The sequence below is a fragment of the Paramisgurnus dabryanus genome, chromosome 20 (assembly GCF_030506205.2).
Source record: "Paramisgurnus dabryanus chromosome 20, PD_genome_1.1, whole genome shotgun sequence".
In the NCBI taxonomy this organism is placed as follows: domain Eukaryota; kingdom Metazoa; phylum Chordata; class Actinopteri; order Cypriniformes; family Cobitidae; genus Paramisgurnus; species Paramisgurnus dabryanus.
The window spans coordinates 25,209,975-25,229,612 of NC_133356.1; the positions used below are offsets into that span (position 1 = coordinate 25,209,975).

General features: G+C 38.6%; 1 protein-coding gene across 6 annotated transcripts in view; it reads left to right on the forward strand.

Annotated features, from left to right (window-relative positions):
* Positions 1-19,638, forward strand: part of gbf1 (golgi brefeldin A resistant guanine nucleotide exchange factor 1) — an 80,962-nt gene that overhangs the window by 33,077 nt on the left and 28,247 nt on the right. For all 6 annotated transcript variants that reach the window (XM_065297286.2, XM_065297282.2, XM_065297284.2 and 3 more), the window contains exons 4-7: positions 10,260-10,391; positions 17,529-17,647; positions 17,776-17,884; positions 18,144-18,204. In XM_065297286.2, coding sequence (XP_065153358.1) covers positions 10,260-10,391; positions 17,529-17,647; positions 17,776-17,884; positions 18,144-18,204 — 421 coding nt within the window. The remainder of the gene's footprint in view (positions 1-10,259; positions 10,392-17,528; positions 17,648-17,775; positions 17,885-18,143; positions 18,205-19,638) is intronic.

Below are 19,638 nucleotides of genomic sequence, written 5' to 3' on the forward strand. Positions count from 1 at the left end.
GTGTGTATTAGATTTTTGGGTGCACTATTTCTTTAAGACTTTTAAACTTAAAGAGTAAACATGGATGCTTTCAAATTTGAACTGTAATCCATTGAATTGCATCAGATGAAATTAATCTCCATGTGTACAAACATGGAAACAGGCAACTGGAGTTGTAAAATTTGTGGCAACTTCGCACGGTTGTTAATGTTTCAGCACTGAAACTCGTTGGGATTGCCACATCACGCCGCCAGCGTCAGTAAATCAACTGCAACTAGGATGCACTTGCGCGCTTCCTGAAAACTTCCCACCGCAGGAAGAAACCTTCAGCCGCACATTCCTCAGGAAGCGCTCACTGGATACGCGCTCACACACGCAAGTACAGCGGAACTGGAATCCGTATGCTTGCCATCTCTCAAATGTTTTAATTCAGCATGATAAAACATCCGTTATTTATAAGGTGATTGAGCGTAAAGTATTTTGGAGCACAAGTCCATCCATCATGAGCAGACAGCAAGCTGTGAAACACATTACAGTACAGCCAGGCCTGCTCTTCACTGCCCATCTCTGCTCTGGTCTGCGGTCCGCCGGAATAATGTGGCTTCTGTTCAAAGTATGCAGCATACAAAATACATTTTATTTGCAGGATAACAGGTGCAAGCTAGGCAGGGAATGTCCACTAATGAAGTCATGGTTTATGAATGCATCACTTTTGGACTAGGGGCTCTTGTTTTTTATGTATTTTACAATATGTTCTTGATAAACATCTTGTTTTGTAATGAGTAAGTTACACCTTTAAATAGATGTTTTAAAATTCTTATATATGAAAAATAGTTTTTGCATATGTAAAAAAGAAATGTTACCAATTAGATGGCTTTAAAGATGTCTCATCCATTATCTTTATATTTATACTTGGCTGATGCTTTATCCAAAGCAACGTATAGCGACTTTTCAGTCTATACTGTATTCAGTGTATATTTTTTATCAGGGCACGTAAAAATGTTGGATGCAAAACCCATCTAACATTTTTTCGTGTTTAACTGAGCATCTTTTAATCAAGCTCATGTTTAGAGAAACTCAACCACCTTTAGGGTTGTATTCAGGTCCAAGTACTTACAAAGAACCCAAGTATAATTGTCATTGTCGTTTTCCCCTCCCACACTATCTTTTTCCGGTTACCCTACACTGTCCTTTCTGAAAAAAGGTAAAATGCTTAAAAATTTGATCGGTATCCTAACATATTCAGTATACCTCCTTCACCTGATCTTCTGTGCACTTAGAGGACTTTGCTTAAAAAGGATTCTGCCAACAAACCGAAGTTTCTGAATGCCTGAGGCTGGGATTAAGCAGATTTAAAGGGAATTTTTTGATGAACGAGCTGCGAGTAATGCTGCTGTGGGTCCCATCCCTGATTTAGGGCCCTCACAGGCAGCCCGGTCCTCGCCCCAGCAATCCCTCCGAGTCGCAAACACCCACAACGACAGTGTGATGGCAAGTAGAACGGGCTTAAAGGTAGCATTCGCAAACACTGGAAGTATAATAACAGGGTTCCAACGGGTTCTTGAAATCCTTGAAAGTTTGTGAATCTGGGGAAAAAATCCATATTATTCCCTGTGGAGTGTAGGATAATACCAAAAATTTCTAGCCTTTTAGGCACATGTGCTTAACTGTTCGCTTTAAATGCTTGTATCATCTGTATGCGAATGTTAATTTGTACCAAAATGCTTTTTTGCATAGTTGTGTTTGACACATGAAAACGTCTCTGGTTACGTATGTAACTATTGTTCCCTGCGAAGGGAACGAGACACTTCGTCTCCCTTGCCATACTTCCTGCGGCCCTGTAACGCCGTTTTTGGCGATATTTCAGATAGCGATATACTTCCTGGCTCCCGTGTTACCCTGTCTTTGTCGTTATGCCTCACCATTGGTTGAATTTGATATACACATTCAGACGCACTTACCTCTGGAGCCGTCCCCAAAGTGTCGCAGCAGTGACGGAGCACAAGTTCCCTCAAAAGGGAACTTAGCAATGTATCTTAAAGATAACATGATAACGTTGCTACCTGAAATGTGTCCCCACATTTAGTCCTTGAATTTGAGGGTATTGGACCTGGAAAGTCCTTGAAAGGTCCTTGAATTTGAAGTTAACTAAGGTGTGGGAAGCCTGAATAAGCACTACTTTTCCATTGTTGAGGTGAAAGGCAAAAATGTTTATGTAACATGCAACTTATGCCCAAGAAGAAAGAGTCTCTCCACGTCTGTGGCAAGTAATTCTGATCTAATGAAGCACCTCACATCATTACATGCTGCAACAAAATCAGGGTTTTCTCCTTAGTGTCGATTTTATTCATTTATCATATTTAATATTGGGGCATCCAAGTTATTTAAAATATTTGAAGTTACTAGTTAGTACTAGTTAGTTACTTTCCCTGATATTTAGTTACTTTTATAATGATTTAACGCAGTTACTAACTTAGTTACTTTTTGTGAGAAGTAACTAGTAACTTATTTCTTTTTAAAGTAACATTCCCTACACTGATCATGTTTTTCATTAGCCAATTCAGTAGCTAAAATGCTGTTTAGACGGTTAGAGAAGAAATGAGTATGTTTATTAGCATATACAGGTTTACGTGTAAAATCTGTATCATCGTTCTCCCCTAAATCTTCTCACATTCTCACACTAGCAGCATTTCACCCCTGTCCAACCTAGCAGCGTTTAAAACTGCCTGAAATGACTGCAGGGCGATTTGAACAAAGCCCCGCAGGTCAAAGGTCGTCCTCGGCCCTGCTGTTTATTTGTTTGCTTTTGTCACTCAAAATCTCTTTGGCACTTTTTTTAATATCAGCCTCAAGGTGCAGCAAACAAAGCCCTGGCTGCTCCTCAAGAGCAGGAGAGTGATGAGGTGGAGGAGAGGCAGGGATTAGGGTTGAGGACTAGCTAAACAGCCCAGTTGTTTATCTTTGTGAAGTGAAGGTAGTGCTGTGCTGTCACTTTCTCATGCCCCACATGAAAAACACGCTGCTCCTTGTGCCTCGTGCTCTGTGAGGTAGTGGTTTAATGTAGGAGCACTTCTGCAGTCCCATGCGTATTAGCTTAACTAATGTACACTCTAAAAAATGCTGGGTTGTTTTTAACCCAGGGCTGGGTCACTATTGGACAGAACACACTGCCGGGTTAAAATGACCCAACTGCTGGGTTATTTTAACCCAACTGCTGGGTTGTTTCAACATGGCTGATTGACAATAACCCAGCAATTGGGTTAAAACAACCCAGCAGTTGGGTAATTTTAACCCGGCAGTGTGTTCTGTCCAATAGTGACCCAGCCCTGGGTTAAAAACAACCCAGCATTTTTTAGAGTGTAAAAAGCCTTGGTTTTTAAAAACAGGTGCTTGCTGAATTGCAATTTATAATGCACCTTTTTGCCTTTTTTACATTTTGCATGTTGTGTAGTCTAAATAAAGTTGTTTTTAAGAGCATATGTTAGTATTTAATAGCACAATTGGTAAAGCATTGCATTAGCTGCACAGAAGCCATGGGTTGCAATGCACATAGTGCAATTGTATAGCTTGAATGCACTGCTGATAGTTTTGAATAAGAGCAAAGCATGTAAATGTAATTTTAAACATTTCAATGCTACTTTTTCATGGTAAATTAAATTGATAAATCAGGTAACCTCAACCATTTGAATACAAGCAATATTTTATCCACCTCATGCTAAAATACTGCTGTGATATGACACTATACAAGAAAATACATTTTCAATGAGTTACTTTGGAAGCTCTTGGAAAAGTTTTAATTTCTCTGGGGCTTTCAAATTGCCTGTTTAGGTTGTGGTGAGCATTGTTCGGCGCATTTATAAAGCACCGCTGCGGGTTGTCGAGAACGACCATATGGAGTTCCATAACATTGTTACAACCTAATTGCCCTCTTCGACAAGTGCCAATTTTCTTCAAGAGAGGAGAGCGGGCGGACGAGAGCCGCGTTGACATGCGTCAAACTCCTCCCCGCTGATGGATCAGGCTGTGGTTGGGGCCTGAGATGAGAAGTCTCGGAGGGTTCGTTTTAGCCGTGCCGGCCTTGTTAGCTCGTCCCCTCTCTCACAGCATTAGAGCGTGCTGCTGGAAAGGTCCGACTCTAATTCCACTAGCAGATCAATAACCATCAGTATTTGGTTTTGGGCTGCTGGGTTGGTCATGGGATGATCCCGCAACCCCACCTCTCCAACCCCTTGCTTTCTAACCCCCATTTGTAACCCTTGTGGTCTGCGGGTCATTTTGTTTGGAGGTAATATTTACTGTGAGCTTGTGAACTGTGTCTCTATTGAGTCTCATTTGGCACTGCCTGTATTGAGTTGGTTGAGTAACAGGGTGTATGGGAAGAATTTATTTATTAAGAAAGTACATACATGGCTCTTGTCCTTTTTAATGCATTGATTAACCAGACTTTGAAAATCAAGTTATCTGTTTGAATCAGTTTAATTAATTTCACAAATTAAAATTTTTCATTTTAATTCAAATCACTATGCCACTTTTCACAATTTTGCATTGTTGCAAAGCAGCTTAACAGTAAATAAATATTGGTACTGACATGAGTATAGACATGGTAATTAGTATAGACATAAAACATGATTATGAAATACTAGCAAAAACTAAACAATGGTTTATAGCTTTGCAGTTTCTTATATACCCAGATTTATCCATTGTGAAGACAATGTTATAAAGCACCACTGGAAAATCCATGCTGGACTTTCTTTAAAATTGTAATTTATTCAATAAATAAATTCATTTGAAGGCAGTTGCCTATCTAGGCTATAGACAACAAGGCAGCCTGTTTTGCAATGGAGCTATAATGAATGCACATTTTTAGATGTTCCTTTTGGAAAAAAGGTACAAAAGCTGTCACTGGGTTGTTACCCATTCAAAAAGTACACCTTTGTATATAAATAGTCCATTTTAGTACCTCAAAGGTACATCATATTGGTACCAAATGTCTACATAAATGGTACATATTAGGGCCTTTTAAAAGGGCGCTGTCCCATTGACGGCGTTTGTACCTTTTTTCTGAGAGTCTACAGTTGTATTCCCCGGTTAGAGTTTTGCAAGCATGTGATTATATTTTGTAATATTAAGTTCCTGATAGTAAAGGGCATTGTAGCTGTTTATAGCCTGACACAAGGCACTAGGCTCATGTAATTGACTAAAATATGTGACATCGCTGCCTAGTAAATTAAGTTATTCATTCTTTTGTGTTGAAATTAAGCAAATACAAAGGCCCAGCAAGTCTAGTACTGAGAGTCAGCCACTGTTTGCATTGCTGCTGGTGTAGCCTAATCATTGCTGCTCTGAATAGCAGTACACACACACACGCGCACACACACACATACATGCACAGTCTATAAAACCGAGTGGAAAATTGCTTTTTCTTGTTTGCATGGTGTAACATGTGGCTCTTATGGAATTCTAATGTGTCTGTGGTGGCTCAGTTACATTTACTACAAGGGGGAAATCTTAAACAGTTTGAGAAACTGGATATGGGATCATTTGTGTAGATTGTGTAGAAAATGGTCTATTTAAAGTCTGTGTAATAACCCACCAATATGGGGTGGGTGGTATAACCAAAACCAGTTCACTTTTTGAGGAACAATTTTTAGTTAAATCTTTTCTCTGCTTTTTATGCCTTTATAAATTCCAATCAAACTGAAATTTTAGCATGCGATTAAGCAGTGCACAATGTGTGACACTTTTAGTATAAAAATGGATAAAAAATAGTTAAAGCGACATATAGTGATTTATAATTGTCCTGTTGAAACTGATTGTAAAAGTTAATTTATGTACAGCTGTGACTAGAGCTGGGTGGTAAATGGAGATTTGGTAATGTAGTGGGATATGGGATGAGACAATATCGTCTATATCGGTATGATCTAATATGGCCCTCCTTTGAAACAGAAGCTCAGCCAGAAATGTACACTGAGGTCAGACGTTAGCGTTCCAACCAGCTGAGATGTTGTGCAGCTGTATATTTTTAATCGGGTAGAAAAAACCCTATCTTTAAAATGTATTTTCATCATGTGCTTTTAATAAAGATGACTGTGGCATCTCACATGAAGAATTGACTTGCATGTAAACTAGGGATGCGCGGAAAGGAAAATTATTGGCTGAAGCAAAATAAAGTGAAACAATCAGCTGAAGCCGAATACCTAAATTGTTTTTTTTTTCATTTTCCTTATTATTTTCAGAATGTAATTTTTACTATATTACTATATTTATTCCACATAAACTTTTTCACGGTCAAGCACAAGCAGAGGGAGAGTGAGACTGACAGGAGCCTGACAGAGGCACTTAAAAAACTTAAAGCGCTTCAGTCTAACAAAAAGCTTTTTTATTTCTTGTTTAATATAAGTTTTGTTGTCATTGTTCGACTTCTAGGTAGTTTTTATTACATTCAGTCACTCTTCGTCGTGCCTCTTCTCATCTATGACATGAGATGAAGTGCTAAAGTCTTTTGTTCTTCGTGGTTGTGCATTCAGCAGACAAATAGCCAGTATCACCGCCGTGTCTTTTTATACAGTGCATGTTGTTTAGGATGTCTTGATTTTAAATGATAAAAGAAACTTGTAGTGCTGTGTGTTTTCACGTCTTTCTCACGCTTTAAAGCGCTTTCACCAACATGTTTGCTGCATTTTCTCGCCTCTCACTTTGCCCTGGTTGTTATTTGATTGTGTCATCAAAGACCTCATTGTTCAGTAAAATGTATTCGCTCTTTGAACACCGAAAGTGAGTTTAGCTATTTTCGAACGTATTATTTCATTTGCGAACTTTCGGTGCATCTCCAATGAAATCATTCTCAATGTAAACTTTGTCGAAAACATGTACATATTTACGCAATTCAGCCCAAAATTACAGAGATGCGAATTTAGGTCAAGGCTAGACTTAAGCAATGTTAGTTTTAACTATTTTTCTACGACTTGACTGTTTTCCCTTGTAGCTGTGCAAATGTGTATACCATTTTATAAATGGATTAAATGATCATCTTAAATTAAAACCATGCTAAACAACATTTGCATTATACTGTAGTTAGCAAGTTTTCAGTATATTGTGTACCATTTTAAGCTCCTTGCCGTTGTAAGAACTATTTGATCCACTTCTTTTTAAATCCCTTTGAATCACTTAAAGACAGTTTTAATGTGGTTTCTCAGCTCTATCTTCAACTGTGCCCTGCTGCTTTGTTCATCCATAGTTTAGACCCTCAACCGCTTAAACTGTGCTCTGTTTTAAGCCCTTTCTGCATCAGTGCCAATAGATGTGCATGTGTAATGTATGGAAGCAGCATCTTTTGCTCTAGGGCGTCCCCGGAGGTCGAGGGTCTGAGGTTATTTGCAGTGGTCCCAGACACACTCTGCTGCTTTTAAACCAGACTCGATCCACCACTTATCAGTGTTTCAAGTTGATCTACACCATGCAGATATGGCAACAAAGTACACCTGCGTTTTGCCGTGCAGGCCGGTACAAACACTAAGGGAATTTGTTAAGTTTGCTAACAGCACTACATCATGAAGCCTTCAACTTCATATTGCGGCATCTATTTTTACTTACAGTACCTTTGCTAGTTAAGTAGAGGCATTGTTGAACCTTAGGGGAGATTGTTAGGAGCCGTGCCATGCCATTGCTTTACTCTCCGAGGTTGTTCTCCAAGGACACTCGCATACTTCTAGACTCAAAACCCTTAACCTGAGCAAACATGGATGGGTGGCCGACTTTAATCCCTTTTTCATTTTTGGCAATGTCACACAGAGGTCACCCTGGTTACGTTGTGATTGTCTCACCATCATGGTCCAACTCCGTGATTTCTTTATTTCCCTTCATGCTCCTGAAGATTGCTCCGAAGTACCGAGTCATATTTAGGCTTTATTTAAGAAAATTGGTGCATGGTGGGGGTAGGAGCATGCCGTTGATGGAATGCCTCTGCTTGCCGATGGCTGGACGGATCAATACAACACAATTGAGTTCTCCAATCTGTGAGACTAGCCGTAGCGAAGGTGGCACTTATGGGGTGATCGCCTCTGATGAAGACTTTATTAGCCTCTATTGACAGATTCATTTGAGATCCCTTTTCCTTCATCACCCCCCACAATTCACACTCCCCTTTTCCCACTGTAAAGTAATATAGTCTAAGCCCACCTTTAAAAGTTTCAGAGGTTGACGAAATTGTTAGTTATTGTGTCCTGTTTTTGAAGCTTCGCAAACATTTTGCAGAGTTGGTTTTTAAAGTAACTTTGTTATTTTTCAATTGTGCGATTCTCTTCTCTTTTTTTTCTTTCATGAACTTTAGCTATGCTGTAAGCTCTCAAAACCTCGGTTATCAGATACAGCAAGAGTGTCAAAGCGTTTTCACTGTAGGAATAAAGCATTTCTGAGCTTTTTCTCCCATGAGAATACAAAGAAAACATCAAGTCCCCCAAAGTAAGATTTGCTTTTGGAAGCGAGTCTAGAAGCGACCTGGCCGGGGATAAGACAAAGTGTGGAAATTTTCAAATTATTTTATATTTTATCTCCAAACAAGCCGCAGGCATATTAGATATCACGAGCTAATACTCGACGGTCATGTGTGCGCTCTGTAAAATTGGCGCCGGCTTTGAAGTCACAAGTTATTTTATGCGTCAAAGTAGCTGTTTGAGAGAGCCCTAATCCAGGGAGTATTGCTACGGCGAGCAGCGCCTCAGATCGACACTCGCGGCAGGTTTTCGTGACTCCACTAATTTCTCCATTGTTGTTTTACCTGGTTTGTATTTTGTGGCCCTCGCCCCCATCTTGCCGCTTCTCTCAGAGGAGCTGTTCCCCAAGCCCTGGTGGATTGGCCCGGGGTGCTTTCCCATCCACAAATAAAGAGCTCGGCGGGGATAATGAAGTGTGTTGCATCCTCGGCTGCAGCTGTGTTTTGTTGGCTCTGTTAGATTAAGAGTTTATGTGTGGTGGATTTAAGCTTATTTCTTATAAGAACTCATCAATAAACTCAAAGCTGGATGCCTGTGTTCATATATCGCATCTGAGCATTTGTTTTATTGTCTTTTTCTTATCAGAAATTACTATATGGGATGTAAATCAAAATGGAGAATTTTTGTACTTCTATGTAAACACACTTCAAGTGCAGTGTCTTTTTCCCATCCACACCCGAGAACGAGTTCATATGGCTCCTCCGCAAAATCCCAAGTCTTCTGAAGTTGACTTTGTGTAACAAGTATACTGAAATTTAAGGCATTACTCTTACTTTCCACAATTGGCATGTTTTATTTGAGAGCGTTTAAAGAGGGTATGATTTTCAGTAACCCACAAGGCTCCTAACATTAGGCTATCATATGACTTGACTATCGTCTCTTGACTATTTTTATGGCGCATTTGTTACTTTGTACTTTTTGCTACTTTTAGGTTATTCTGTTTACAACCTAAAAGACATGGTTGGCTTATTTTTTGTGTTAATAACAACATCAAACCGGTTGATAATGATAAGAGGACGCAAATTAAGGTTGTGCCAATGTCATATCCCCAATAGCGATAGCCTGATTGACAATTGTTTGCTTGTTTGCACATGAATGTTTTCAATTATTTGTCTCACATTATCATTCCTGTGTAACCTACACTTGCGACACCAACTAAAAAATAAAACGAAACGTTTTTGTATAGAGTGCCTTTAAAATGCTTTTAAATAACACGTATGCATTTTAGAAATAGTGGAGTCGGTCCACTACCCTCTTGAAAATTACAGCATTTATTACTAAAAATACTGGTATCGATTACGGTGATTTAAAAACCCAAAAGTATGACTACTCTTATGCTGTCAGTGTGGTATTGGTACATCTCTAATGATGTGAGCGAGGTTTTCATTTTCCCAGCAGCTGTTCCTTCTGCAGACCAGCAGTGTCCTCCCACCCCAGCCAGTTCAGTCGTTTTCATTAATGCTAAATCCTACATCCTACACAGCTGCTTTAAAAAAGCTTTTGGAAACAGAGTTGTAATAAGATACCGACTCTACCAAGGTGAATAAGAAACAGCCCTTGCTTAACCCGCTCTCCGACTTTCTCTTTCTCTCCCGTTACGTCTTTTTGTGCACAAGTTAATAATCATTTCATCTGACGCCACATTTATGTCATCGCTTGTGAAGTCTGATTCATAAGATGTTTCGACAATTGAATAATTTGTCCTTTGAGATAAACAGCTGGTATGTCATCTGTCATGTGTTTTTACCAGTAGTGGCTGTTCTCTGACCTTGTGACATGTCTTTCTAGATCTCTCTGATGTGGAGCCCAATGTGTTCCTTCGACCTTTTCTGGAGGTCGTTCGTTCAGAGGACACAACTGGACCAATCACGGGCCTTGCTCTCACCTCTGTCAACAAGTTCTTGTCATATGGCCTTATAGGTAAGCTTTTATTATGCCTGAAAGTGTTTGGTAGCGTAATAAAACAGGTGCCTGCAAGAGGTGTGCTGTTACTTTTCTTAGCAAAAAGTTTATTTATTTATTTATTTATTTATAAATGGGGACTTTGATTGGGCTCCTCCGAATATGTAGAGTCTAAATATGCTTAATGTCTGCATTCAGCATTTAACTCATAAAATAAAAGTTTTTACATTAACACATTTTAAACATCATTCAATAATTCTAATTTTCAAACATTAAAACATCAGAAATAATTCTTATTTTAAACAACTATTTTTTTTTTTTTTTGTTGTGTGTGCAACTTATGTTTTGTAAATAATACCAGAATTATACCTGAATGTCCAAACTTTTTTATATAATTTGAGTAAACATCAAATGGTTCATAGGATAACAACTTCCTCACAGATATCATGTGGCTAAGAACACTTTCTTTTTGCAATTTTTGGTAGCTGCGGCCCCCATTCACATTCATTTTATGAAAGAGACCTGCTCAGACATTCTGCTGAACTCATTTAGTCCTAAACTGAATAAATTCATATGAGTTTCAAATAACATGAGTGTAAGTAAATTAAAATTTTGGGGTGAACTATCCTTTAAACAGCCTCTAGTTTTTATTATTGCACTTAAGGCCATTCTTGAATGTAATGTTGTTAACAGGTTTTCACATTTATGAAGCCAGTTCTCCGCTATCTGCCGTGTTAGATTCTTATGGGTGAACCATGTTTCCTTACTGACGTAGGAAATCTTGCAGTAAGCTGATTAGCACAAACTGTCCTCACGTAGGGCCAGATGCTGCTATCCATAATGTGAAAATGCTCCAGGTTCCAGATGCTAACCTTTGCTAATTTTTCTTTCTCTTCCTATAAATAGTCAGAGTTATTGAATAAATACAACACTTGTCAAGCAGATGTGTGCTTTGCACATTCAAAGGCATATTTTATAAAGCAAAGAGTGGTGAGACGCCTACCACTGTGTAATTCAAAGAAATACCTAAAATCGGACATCTTGGATGTTAATCTTGGTCCGTTTATTTCTCTCAGTCACAGTGGGGTCCAAAGGACTGAGATCACATAGAAAATCTGGGATTCAAAATCTAATTTAATATGTGATTGAGTAAAATAAGGATTTTAAAAATATATATTTTTAGGATTCTGCACAATTTCTGAGTCACTATTCATCAATTATAAGCAAATTTGTGTTAACCAGGGATGTACGATATATCGGCTGGAATATCGTTATCGGCCGATAACTGCTTATTTTTAATATTATCGGTTATCGGCCTGATAGCAAAATTAGGCCGATAAATGAAAGCCGATAAATGATGGATTATTTCGGTTTGTTGAACCACTTCACTTGCTCATTGCTGGCCATGTGGAGTTTTGATTGGTGCTTTCTGTGACATAGCACAAGATAACACATGTTGCAGGCTTAAGAAGAGTATGCTAGTCTAGCGCAAATACAAGATGTCCGCGGTCTGGGAGATTTTCATTGTGAAATTAATATGAATATTTATCGGCCTATATATTTATCGGTTATCGGTATCGGCCAAAATTTCCATATCGGTGCATCCCTAATGTTAACTCTTTCAAGGCCCGTTCAGACCAATAATGATAACTATGATGATAACTATAGTTTGTAACACTTTACTTGAAGGGGTGTTCATAAGACTAACATGACGTCTTCATAATCATGACATGACACGTGATAATATTATCACTTTTATATATTATTATTAAATGATTGATTTTATTTGTTAAACGCATTGTGGAAACTTAATAAAACATTTATGAATTGAAGAATATTCATGATGTTGTTATAAAACTATTTGACACTGTATAAACAATGACATTTTAATGACAAATTATATTTGTACCACTGTAGTTCAATAAAAATATTTATGACACCGTTATAAAACTATTTAAAAGAGTATTAACACTTAATGACATTTAAATGACAAATTACATTTGTATCACTGGTAAAAAGTGGTCAGTTGTTGTCTTGGTAATGTCAAGATTTCATGACAAGTTATGATGTATGGTTAATGTCAAGTTGTCATAACAAAGACATCTCAAACAATGTCATCTTTGCATTAAAAATGAAATAATTCAACAAATGACACTTAGTGACAGTTGTCATAACGTGCATAAAATCTCCTTCATGTTCATGGCACATGTCATGTCATGATTATTAATGTGTCATGTCAGTCTTATGAACACTCATTCAGGTAAAGTGTTACCCTATAGTTTATACCATCAAAATTTAGGTTTATCATAGCTTGTTTGCTATTTCAACTAGAAAAATTGCATTTAACGGGATCACAACGATATCTTTCTACCTTACCTTTATCTTTCAATTTGTGGTATGGACTCAGCTATTGCCTTTACAGTGAATTTTAAAACTTTATAGTAATGATCCTTAGTGAATAGAAGAAAATGGCATGGAATTCACTCTTTACTTAAATTATGCTAATAATAAAATGTGTTTTAAATAAGAGTATAGAAGCACCAGTGGCCTCATACTTCGGAACCCCAAGTTTAGGTGATAAAATGAGGGAATGTATACTTCAATCATATAGATGTCCATCAAAATGAGATGCACTCATAGAAACACCTCCCCCAATCAAATAAATGAATTCCAGACATCCTGACAGCTTCTGTCACCCCAGATCCCCCACTGTTCATACAGTAATCCCCCCTGATGCCAGCATCTCATCAGGAAGCTCAGGGAGGGTTACTATGGCAACCGTCTCTGTAGTTCCCCAAACCTTGGCCCTCCTTGCTTTAGGATCAGAGTTAAGTTCAAAGACCAAATGTTTGAGACGTTATAGGCCCTTTGTCAATCTTTCAGGTCAGTCTAATAGTGTATGAATGTAAATAACACAAAACATCATCCCGATGTGACATACACAATCTTTCATCCCCCAGTAGAGCTATAATATACTTTTACATTTATTTTTCTTTTCATCTTACTTTCTTTCTTCTCACACGCACATCCACACTCTTAGAGCTGTGCTAATCCCAGGTGAGCACTCCTGGCGGGCGTGACATATTAATGCACTCGTACGAGTGTGTGATTAAATGACCTTTAGGTATGTGAGAGGCTGTGTGCTGACTGATGGGTTATGCTCATTCAGACTCCACTAATCTGCCATGAAGAGTGACATTATCATTACTCCCAATTAGCATTCCATAGACATACAAGCACACACTATAGTTCTTCCATTTAAAGCTCTGTCACAGCTTAATATGACTCTGGGGTCTAAAACTTTTGTAGTATGCTGTGCACGCTTTTGTAGTATGTTTGTACTGCTAGTAGATAGCAATATTTAGTTTTTACATGATTACTGAATGGTGTTGAGCATAAATGTTCATTGGATATAATTTATCATGTCTCATAAAATTATAGACAATCATTTCAGAATTGGGCTGGGAACAATATTCTCTAAACATAACAATATCGATATATAGATTCTTAATGTGCGTGCTTTACTTCAGAAGCAGAGGTTGTAAGGAGTGCACACTACACTATAGCCCAGGGCGACCGTTTATGATGCTCGGGACAGACGACAAAACTATCATTTGCTCGCACGGTCCAGTGCCACATCATCACGAAAGTTTATCATTTGCACATGTTTTTTGTCAGGCCAATTTAAATATTTAAGCAAAGATGACACGAAACAGATTTCTGTGTGCTACTCACGAGCGTTTCAGAAGTTTTGTGCATGCACTCATCCTAAGCACACGCCCGGCACAAGCCACATTTTAAGGCTCAGACATCACGCACGTACTGGTTCATGCTTATAATTTGTAGAATTTTTTTCAAAATGCCATAATTGTTCACATTCACACAATCACGCACCTTTTTCTTAAAGTGACAGTACACCAAATAAATTTGTGTTTGAAAATAAGTTTGAATGAAATGTTGATAATTATACCATAGGGCTGTTGAATGCTTTATTTTGATTGGTTGAGAAATGTTCAGTGGGTGTTGATGATTTTTTTGTAAAACGCACACCTAATATGTTAAATGTCTTAAAATAACCACCAGCAATGTCTATATATGTCTGTGGTATAAACGGAGTAATTGACTCCAGTCCTTTGAATTATTCAAAAATAATGCACACACCCACGGTGTGACAGCACTTTGCGTCGTGCTACATCACCACTTTGGGTTTGCATTATTTTCGAATAATTCAACAGCTCATTGTAAATTATTCCTTACCTAATCAATGTTGGACTCAATCAAAATTGAGTAAGATTATGAACCATATAAAATTAATTGAATCACACTGCCAAATTGGGTGCAATACCCAGCCCTACTACAGAATTTTATTAATTTTTTTTATTCTTTGGCTTTTACATAATTCATGAAATCTGAGCAAAAAAAGTGGTGTTCCTTTTTTATTCATGTGTTTTGAAAGCAACTAATAAAGCAACTTAAATCTGATAATGAATCTAATAAATTCCAGAGTTTCATAAACAGCTAGACTCGAATGCTAAGATACAACTGCTACTTAAAAATTAATAAAACTTTGCTGAGAATTTGTGTTGTCAAACATTTTTAGATAAATTATAGAGTAATTATTTACAAGCAAATCACCTCTACAGAGGACAAAAGTGAATTGCTGAATCCCAGGAGGATAAAGTGTCTTTGGCAAGTGAGTCTTCAACTTACTACCATTTATAGTACAGAGACAGAATACTGCCATCTATTGACCAGACAATAAAAAATGCTTGGTTTATTTTAATCTAATCCCTATAGCAGTGGTTCTCAACTTTTCGGCATGTGCTCCCCGTTGCATCGCCATGCACCCCCCCCCCCAAAAAAATGTATGATGTAAAACAATCTCAAACTTGGAATATGAATTAAACAAAACTTATCAAATGATAAAATAGTGTTGTTGGTTAGTAACCTTATTTTTCAGTGGTTTAATTACACAGAATTCATGTTAAATTAATTTATAAAATAATTTGTAATATAATGAATACAACTGTATATGTGTTATTTGGAAAATTTACAAATAGTGTTTAAAAATATATATATATATATTTATAAAATGTCATAAAACTGGGCCCCCCCCCCCCGCATTATCTCACACCCCCTAGTTTAATTATTAAGATTGTTTAGTTGTTCACCTCTCCCACATCACTACTTTGTGATCAGATCTTTATTACAAGTTAAAAATTTGCTTTAGTCCAACCATTTAAACCCAACTGGTGAGTCTGACACAAGTAGCAAAAGCTTCGCTTATGAAGGATAGCCTTTTTTCCTCTTTTCTTCGGCTAATCTCACCATGTCATCCCAAGCCTTGTTTCTCTTAACTGTATACAGTGTGACCCGAGCCCCGTACTGGGGGGTCTCTTTCTGTCTCCAAAAACACATGCACACATTCAGAGGTTCGGTTTGGTGAATGGCTAATTCCCCTCAATCTCAGGCCTGAGGTCGGTGGGCTCGGGGGGATGGCCGTATTGACAGATATCCAGATCCCACTTTTCCTACTTTCTCTTTCCCACTCTGCTTTTTCCCTGGCCGGCACTCAAACCAAAGGCTCACTTACATAGCCACTTATCTTGGTGAAAAGTACAACGGCCAACACGCACGCACTCGTAGATGTATGTGCAGTGTCTTGTACATTACATGAAATTGGATGTAGAATTTATTTTTTGTTTAAAAAGCAATATAAGAAAAGGTTTGTTCATTAGTCGTTCCATTGACACAATAGACTCGAAACAACCCGTAGACAGGCCATATTCTATTTTGTTTGTTTGCAGAGCCAGATCGGTGTTCCCACGCGCACTCGCTTTTTCAGGGTTAAAACACGCACCTTTTTCCAAGATGAGCAGTTCTTTTACTTGAGGGACACCCTGGTGTCTGAATGTACTTTTGCTTAACCTTTTAGTACATGACAGCTGTTTGAGCCTCTTTGATACACGCACTCGTACACATGCACAAAGACCCTCCAGCCCCACCCAGACGTCAGTTATTTCAACAATGACTCTCCCGCTCGGCTATGTTGCCCGTGCCAAGTGAGGATTAGTGTTTTAGATGACTTCTGATGTTGTGCTGAATAGACTCCGGCTCTTGTTACCGTGGAGATCGGCTGTTTGGAACGGGGTCCTGTGTTTATTATGGGCCTGCCTCTTCAGGGCTGTTCAATTCACTCGCTGCAAATTTTCCGCTAGAGAGATTTTTTTTGGTTGACGTTACACATCACGACTTTTTTTACATTTCAAAATCTACAGTAATGAATGACACAATGTTTTTATGTGAATGATAGCGTCGTTTGTTTTTTTACGTTAAATAAATTAGTACTCCGGATGTTATTTTAATAATCCCAAGTAATTTCCTATCACTTTCCTCTCTCCCTTTTATGCTTGTAATTAAGGGGGCGTGGCTTAATCATGGGTCAGTTCCACATCACCCATGCTATTCCTGCATCTCTAGTATTGCATGGTGTCTAAAAATAAAGTATTAAGCACACATTGTGTACTATGTATTAATAGCACTATAAATGATACTCGCATTCTATTGGTTTATCATTTCTTGCCATATATCACCCCCACAATGAAAGGGTGAATATTAAAGAGTTGGGTGGTTTGAACCATTAGACCTTAATAACTAGGCAGCTGCTAAAGGCTGGTCTGTGTCTCAATCTCTCCCTTTTTTGCCTGCTAATAAGTGAAATGCACTCTTGTGTCAAGGCTTTACCTGCAGTCACAAACCCGGCCTCCTCCCCAGGCAGCCTCCGCTTATTAGTTAATGAAATGCTCTTTAAAGGCGATGGGAAAGAAAGCAGCACGGCCCCAGCCTGCTATCTGACCCTGCTTTGGTTTCAAAACATCGTTGCCTAGACAGCCAATTTACAGGCAGGCCATCCACGAGAGTGCACATCTGGTGATTAGATGTCAGATGGCTGTGTGGTGCAGTGTGGTCAGTTGATAGCGGTGGGGGGGGTAAACTGGTGACCAGGTTAATTGTGTAAGATTAGTCATGTAACTGTGGTCAGGTCGTTATGACCGACGTACAAGTTATCTGGCCGAGAATCAGATGCATTAAGAAAGACAACGAGTGTTAATATATTAGGACATTTTCAAATTTTGCCATCTTTTTCTTTCACAGATGCCAATCATGAAGCGGCAGCAGAGGGCATCGAGAACATGGCTGATGCTGTCACACATGCGAGATTTGTAGGTACAGACCCGGCGAGCGATGAAGTGGTGCTGATGAAAATCCTTCAGGTTAGAGGAAAGCACACTGTGCTCTGAGTTTTATATAAATTTTGTGTAAAATTATATATGTAGCAGACAAAGTTGCATGCTTGTCTAAAATGCTAGAAGAATATAAGTTCCTTTATTGATATTTCCAGGTTTTGAGGACTTTGCTGCTGACTCCAGTAGGAGCCCATCTGACTAATGAGTCCGTTTGTGAGATCATGCAGTCCTGTTTTCGTATATGCTTTGAAATGAGATTAAGCGGTAAGTCGAATAAAGTATAAAAAAGGACCAACAGTCTGTCAAATGCATACATGTAAAAATACATTTTATGTATAATTTAAAGCATAAGTTGCTTAGCATACAAAGCATCCATCATCAGTTTATAGTCCTGAACTTCCAGGACCTTAAAAACCCTTTACTAATCCTGACCAAACAAACTCCAGACCCAGAGCTGCTCTTGTCCGCTGGACTAAGATTTCCTCTATTGTTTTTCTTTGTTTTTGCTTTTTTCTCATCACAGAGTTGCTGAGAAAGTCAGCTGAACACACGTTGGTGGACATGGTGCAGCTGCTGTTCTCCAGGTAACTAGAAAACGGGATGGACGAGGGGATGGAGGAATGGGGATTAGAGAGAGAGTCCTGTTCTTGCTGTTCACATAATCAAACCCAACCTAAGACCAAACACAACAGGAAACTGGGTCTGTCTCCGTAATGGGTTCCGATTTCACTCTCGGACATTTCTCAGATTACCTCCGGAGGTTTTTTAACTTCCCACACAAATAGGGACAGGTGAACGCTTCTGACAGTGAAAAGCATTGCTAATTACCAAGGCTTTCCAGCTAATTCGTATACCTAAATGTATTGATGCAAGTATACAAAGTACAGCTATAGTTCACTTTATAGGCACGTTACTGGATATATGAGTATACAAGCTTATTAATTAATACCTTAATGTAGCATTAATTATATCAAATCTAAAATGATACACTTTTGGGTTATATATAATAAATAAATAAACAATTAAATAAACAAATAAATAAACAAATGTGTGTATATACATATACAGTACACATATTCATATACATATATAATGCATACATATATACATGTATAAAATACAGAGGCTATAATTGTGCAGTAATTGTAAGTGGAAGACCTTAAACTTCCTTTGCGGGTCATAGTGTACTGCTGCTCTAATGCAATAACATGATTATAGGGTGGCATTTATCAGAGGTACGTATCCACTCGCATTAGACTTCCAGTCACATCGTGCACAGACAAGAGGATGAGACCGCGAACACATCTCACTCTACCATCTGCATATAGATTAGGGGATGTACACGCGCACACACCTATATCTGGAACAAAGACATCATTTGGTGTCTTATGAAATAATAAATCAAAAATGAACACTGTTCATTTTTTGCATCCAGCATGAGCGCCTGAATAATAATATGGTGTTTTGACCTGGTTCCCAAACCACGTAAACATCCCGTTTGTACAAACGTGCACCAATGCGAAGCTTTGATTAATACATTTTTTTAATTACAGCTGATGGCGTCTTTTAATCTGTGATGCACACAAACACAAACTCTCACACAACCTGAGTTGTGCTGCTCCCATTGTGCACGTTCTTATTGCTCAGACCCTCTTGTCCACGTCGTCTTCACAATGAGGGTGTGAAAGGCCTTAATAATGAGTGTGTGTATTTCTGTGTGTGCCTAAGGGTAATAAGCCATAGATGTGCTGTGTGTGTGTGTGTGGTCGAGAGAGCCAGAGTAATGAACAGCGGATCTTATTGAGTACTCAGAAAGAGGCTTAAGCAGCCTGCTGAAAGCATTAGGGATGTTAATCTGCTGGACTCACAGATCATCCCATAATCAAGCCGGCAAGACAACACTCCATTAACGCAGAGCAGAGTTAACATCAGGAGCCGGCTCCTAGCCCACCCGAACATCTCACTCGAAGGAAAAGCCGCAGTGTCCACACCAAACGCACACATACGCACAATGCGCC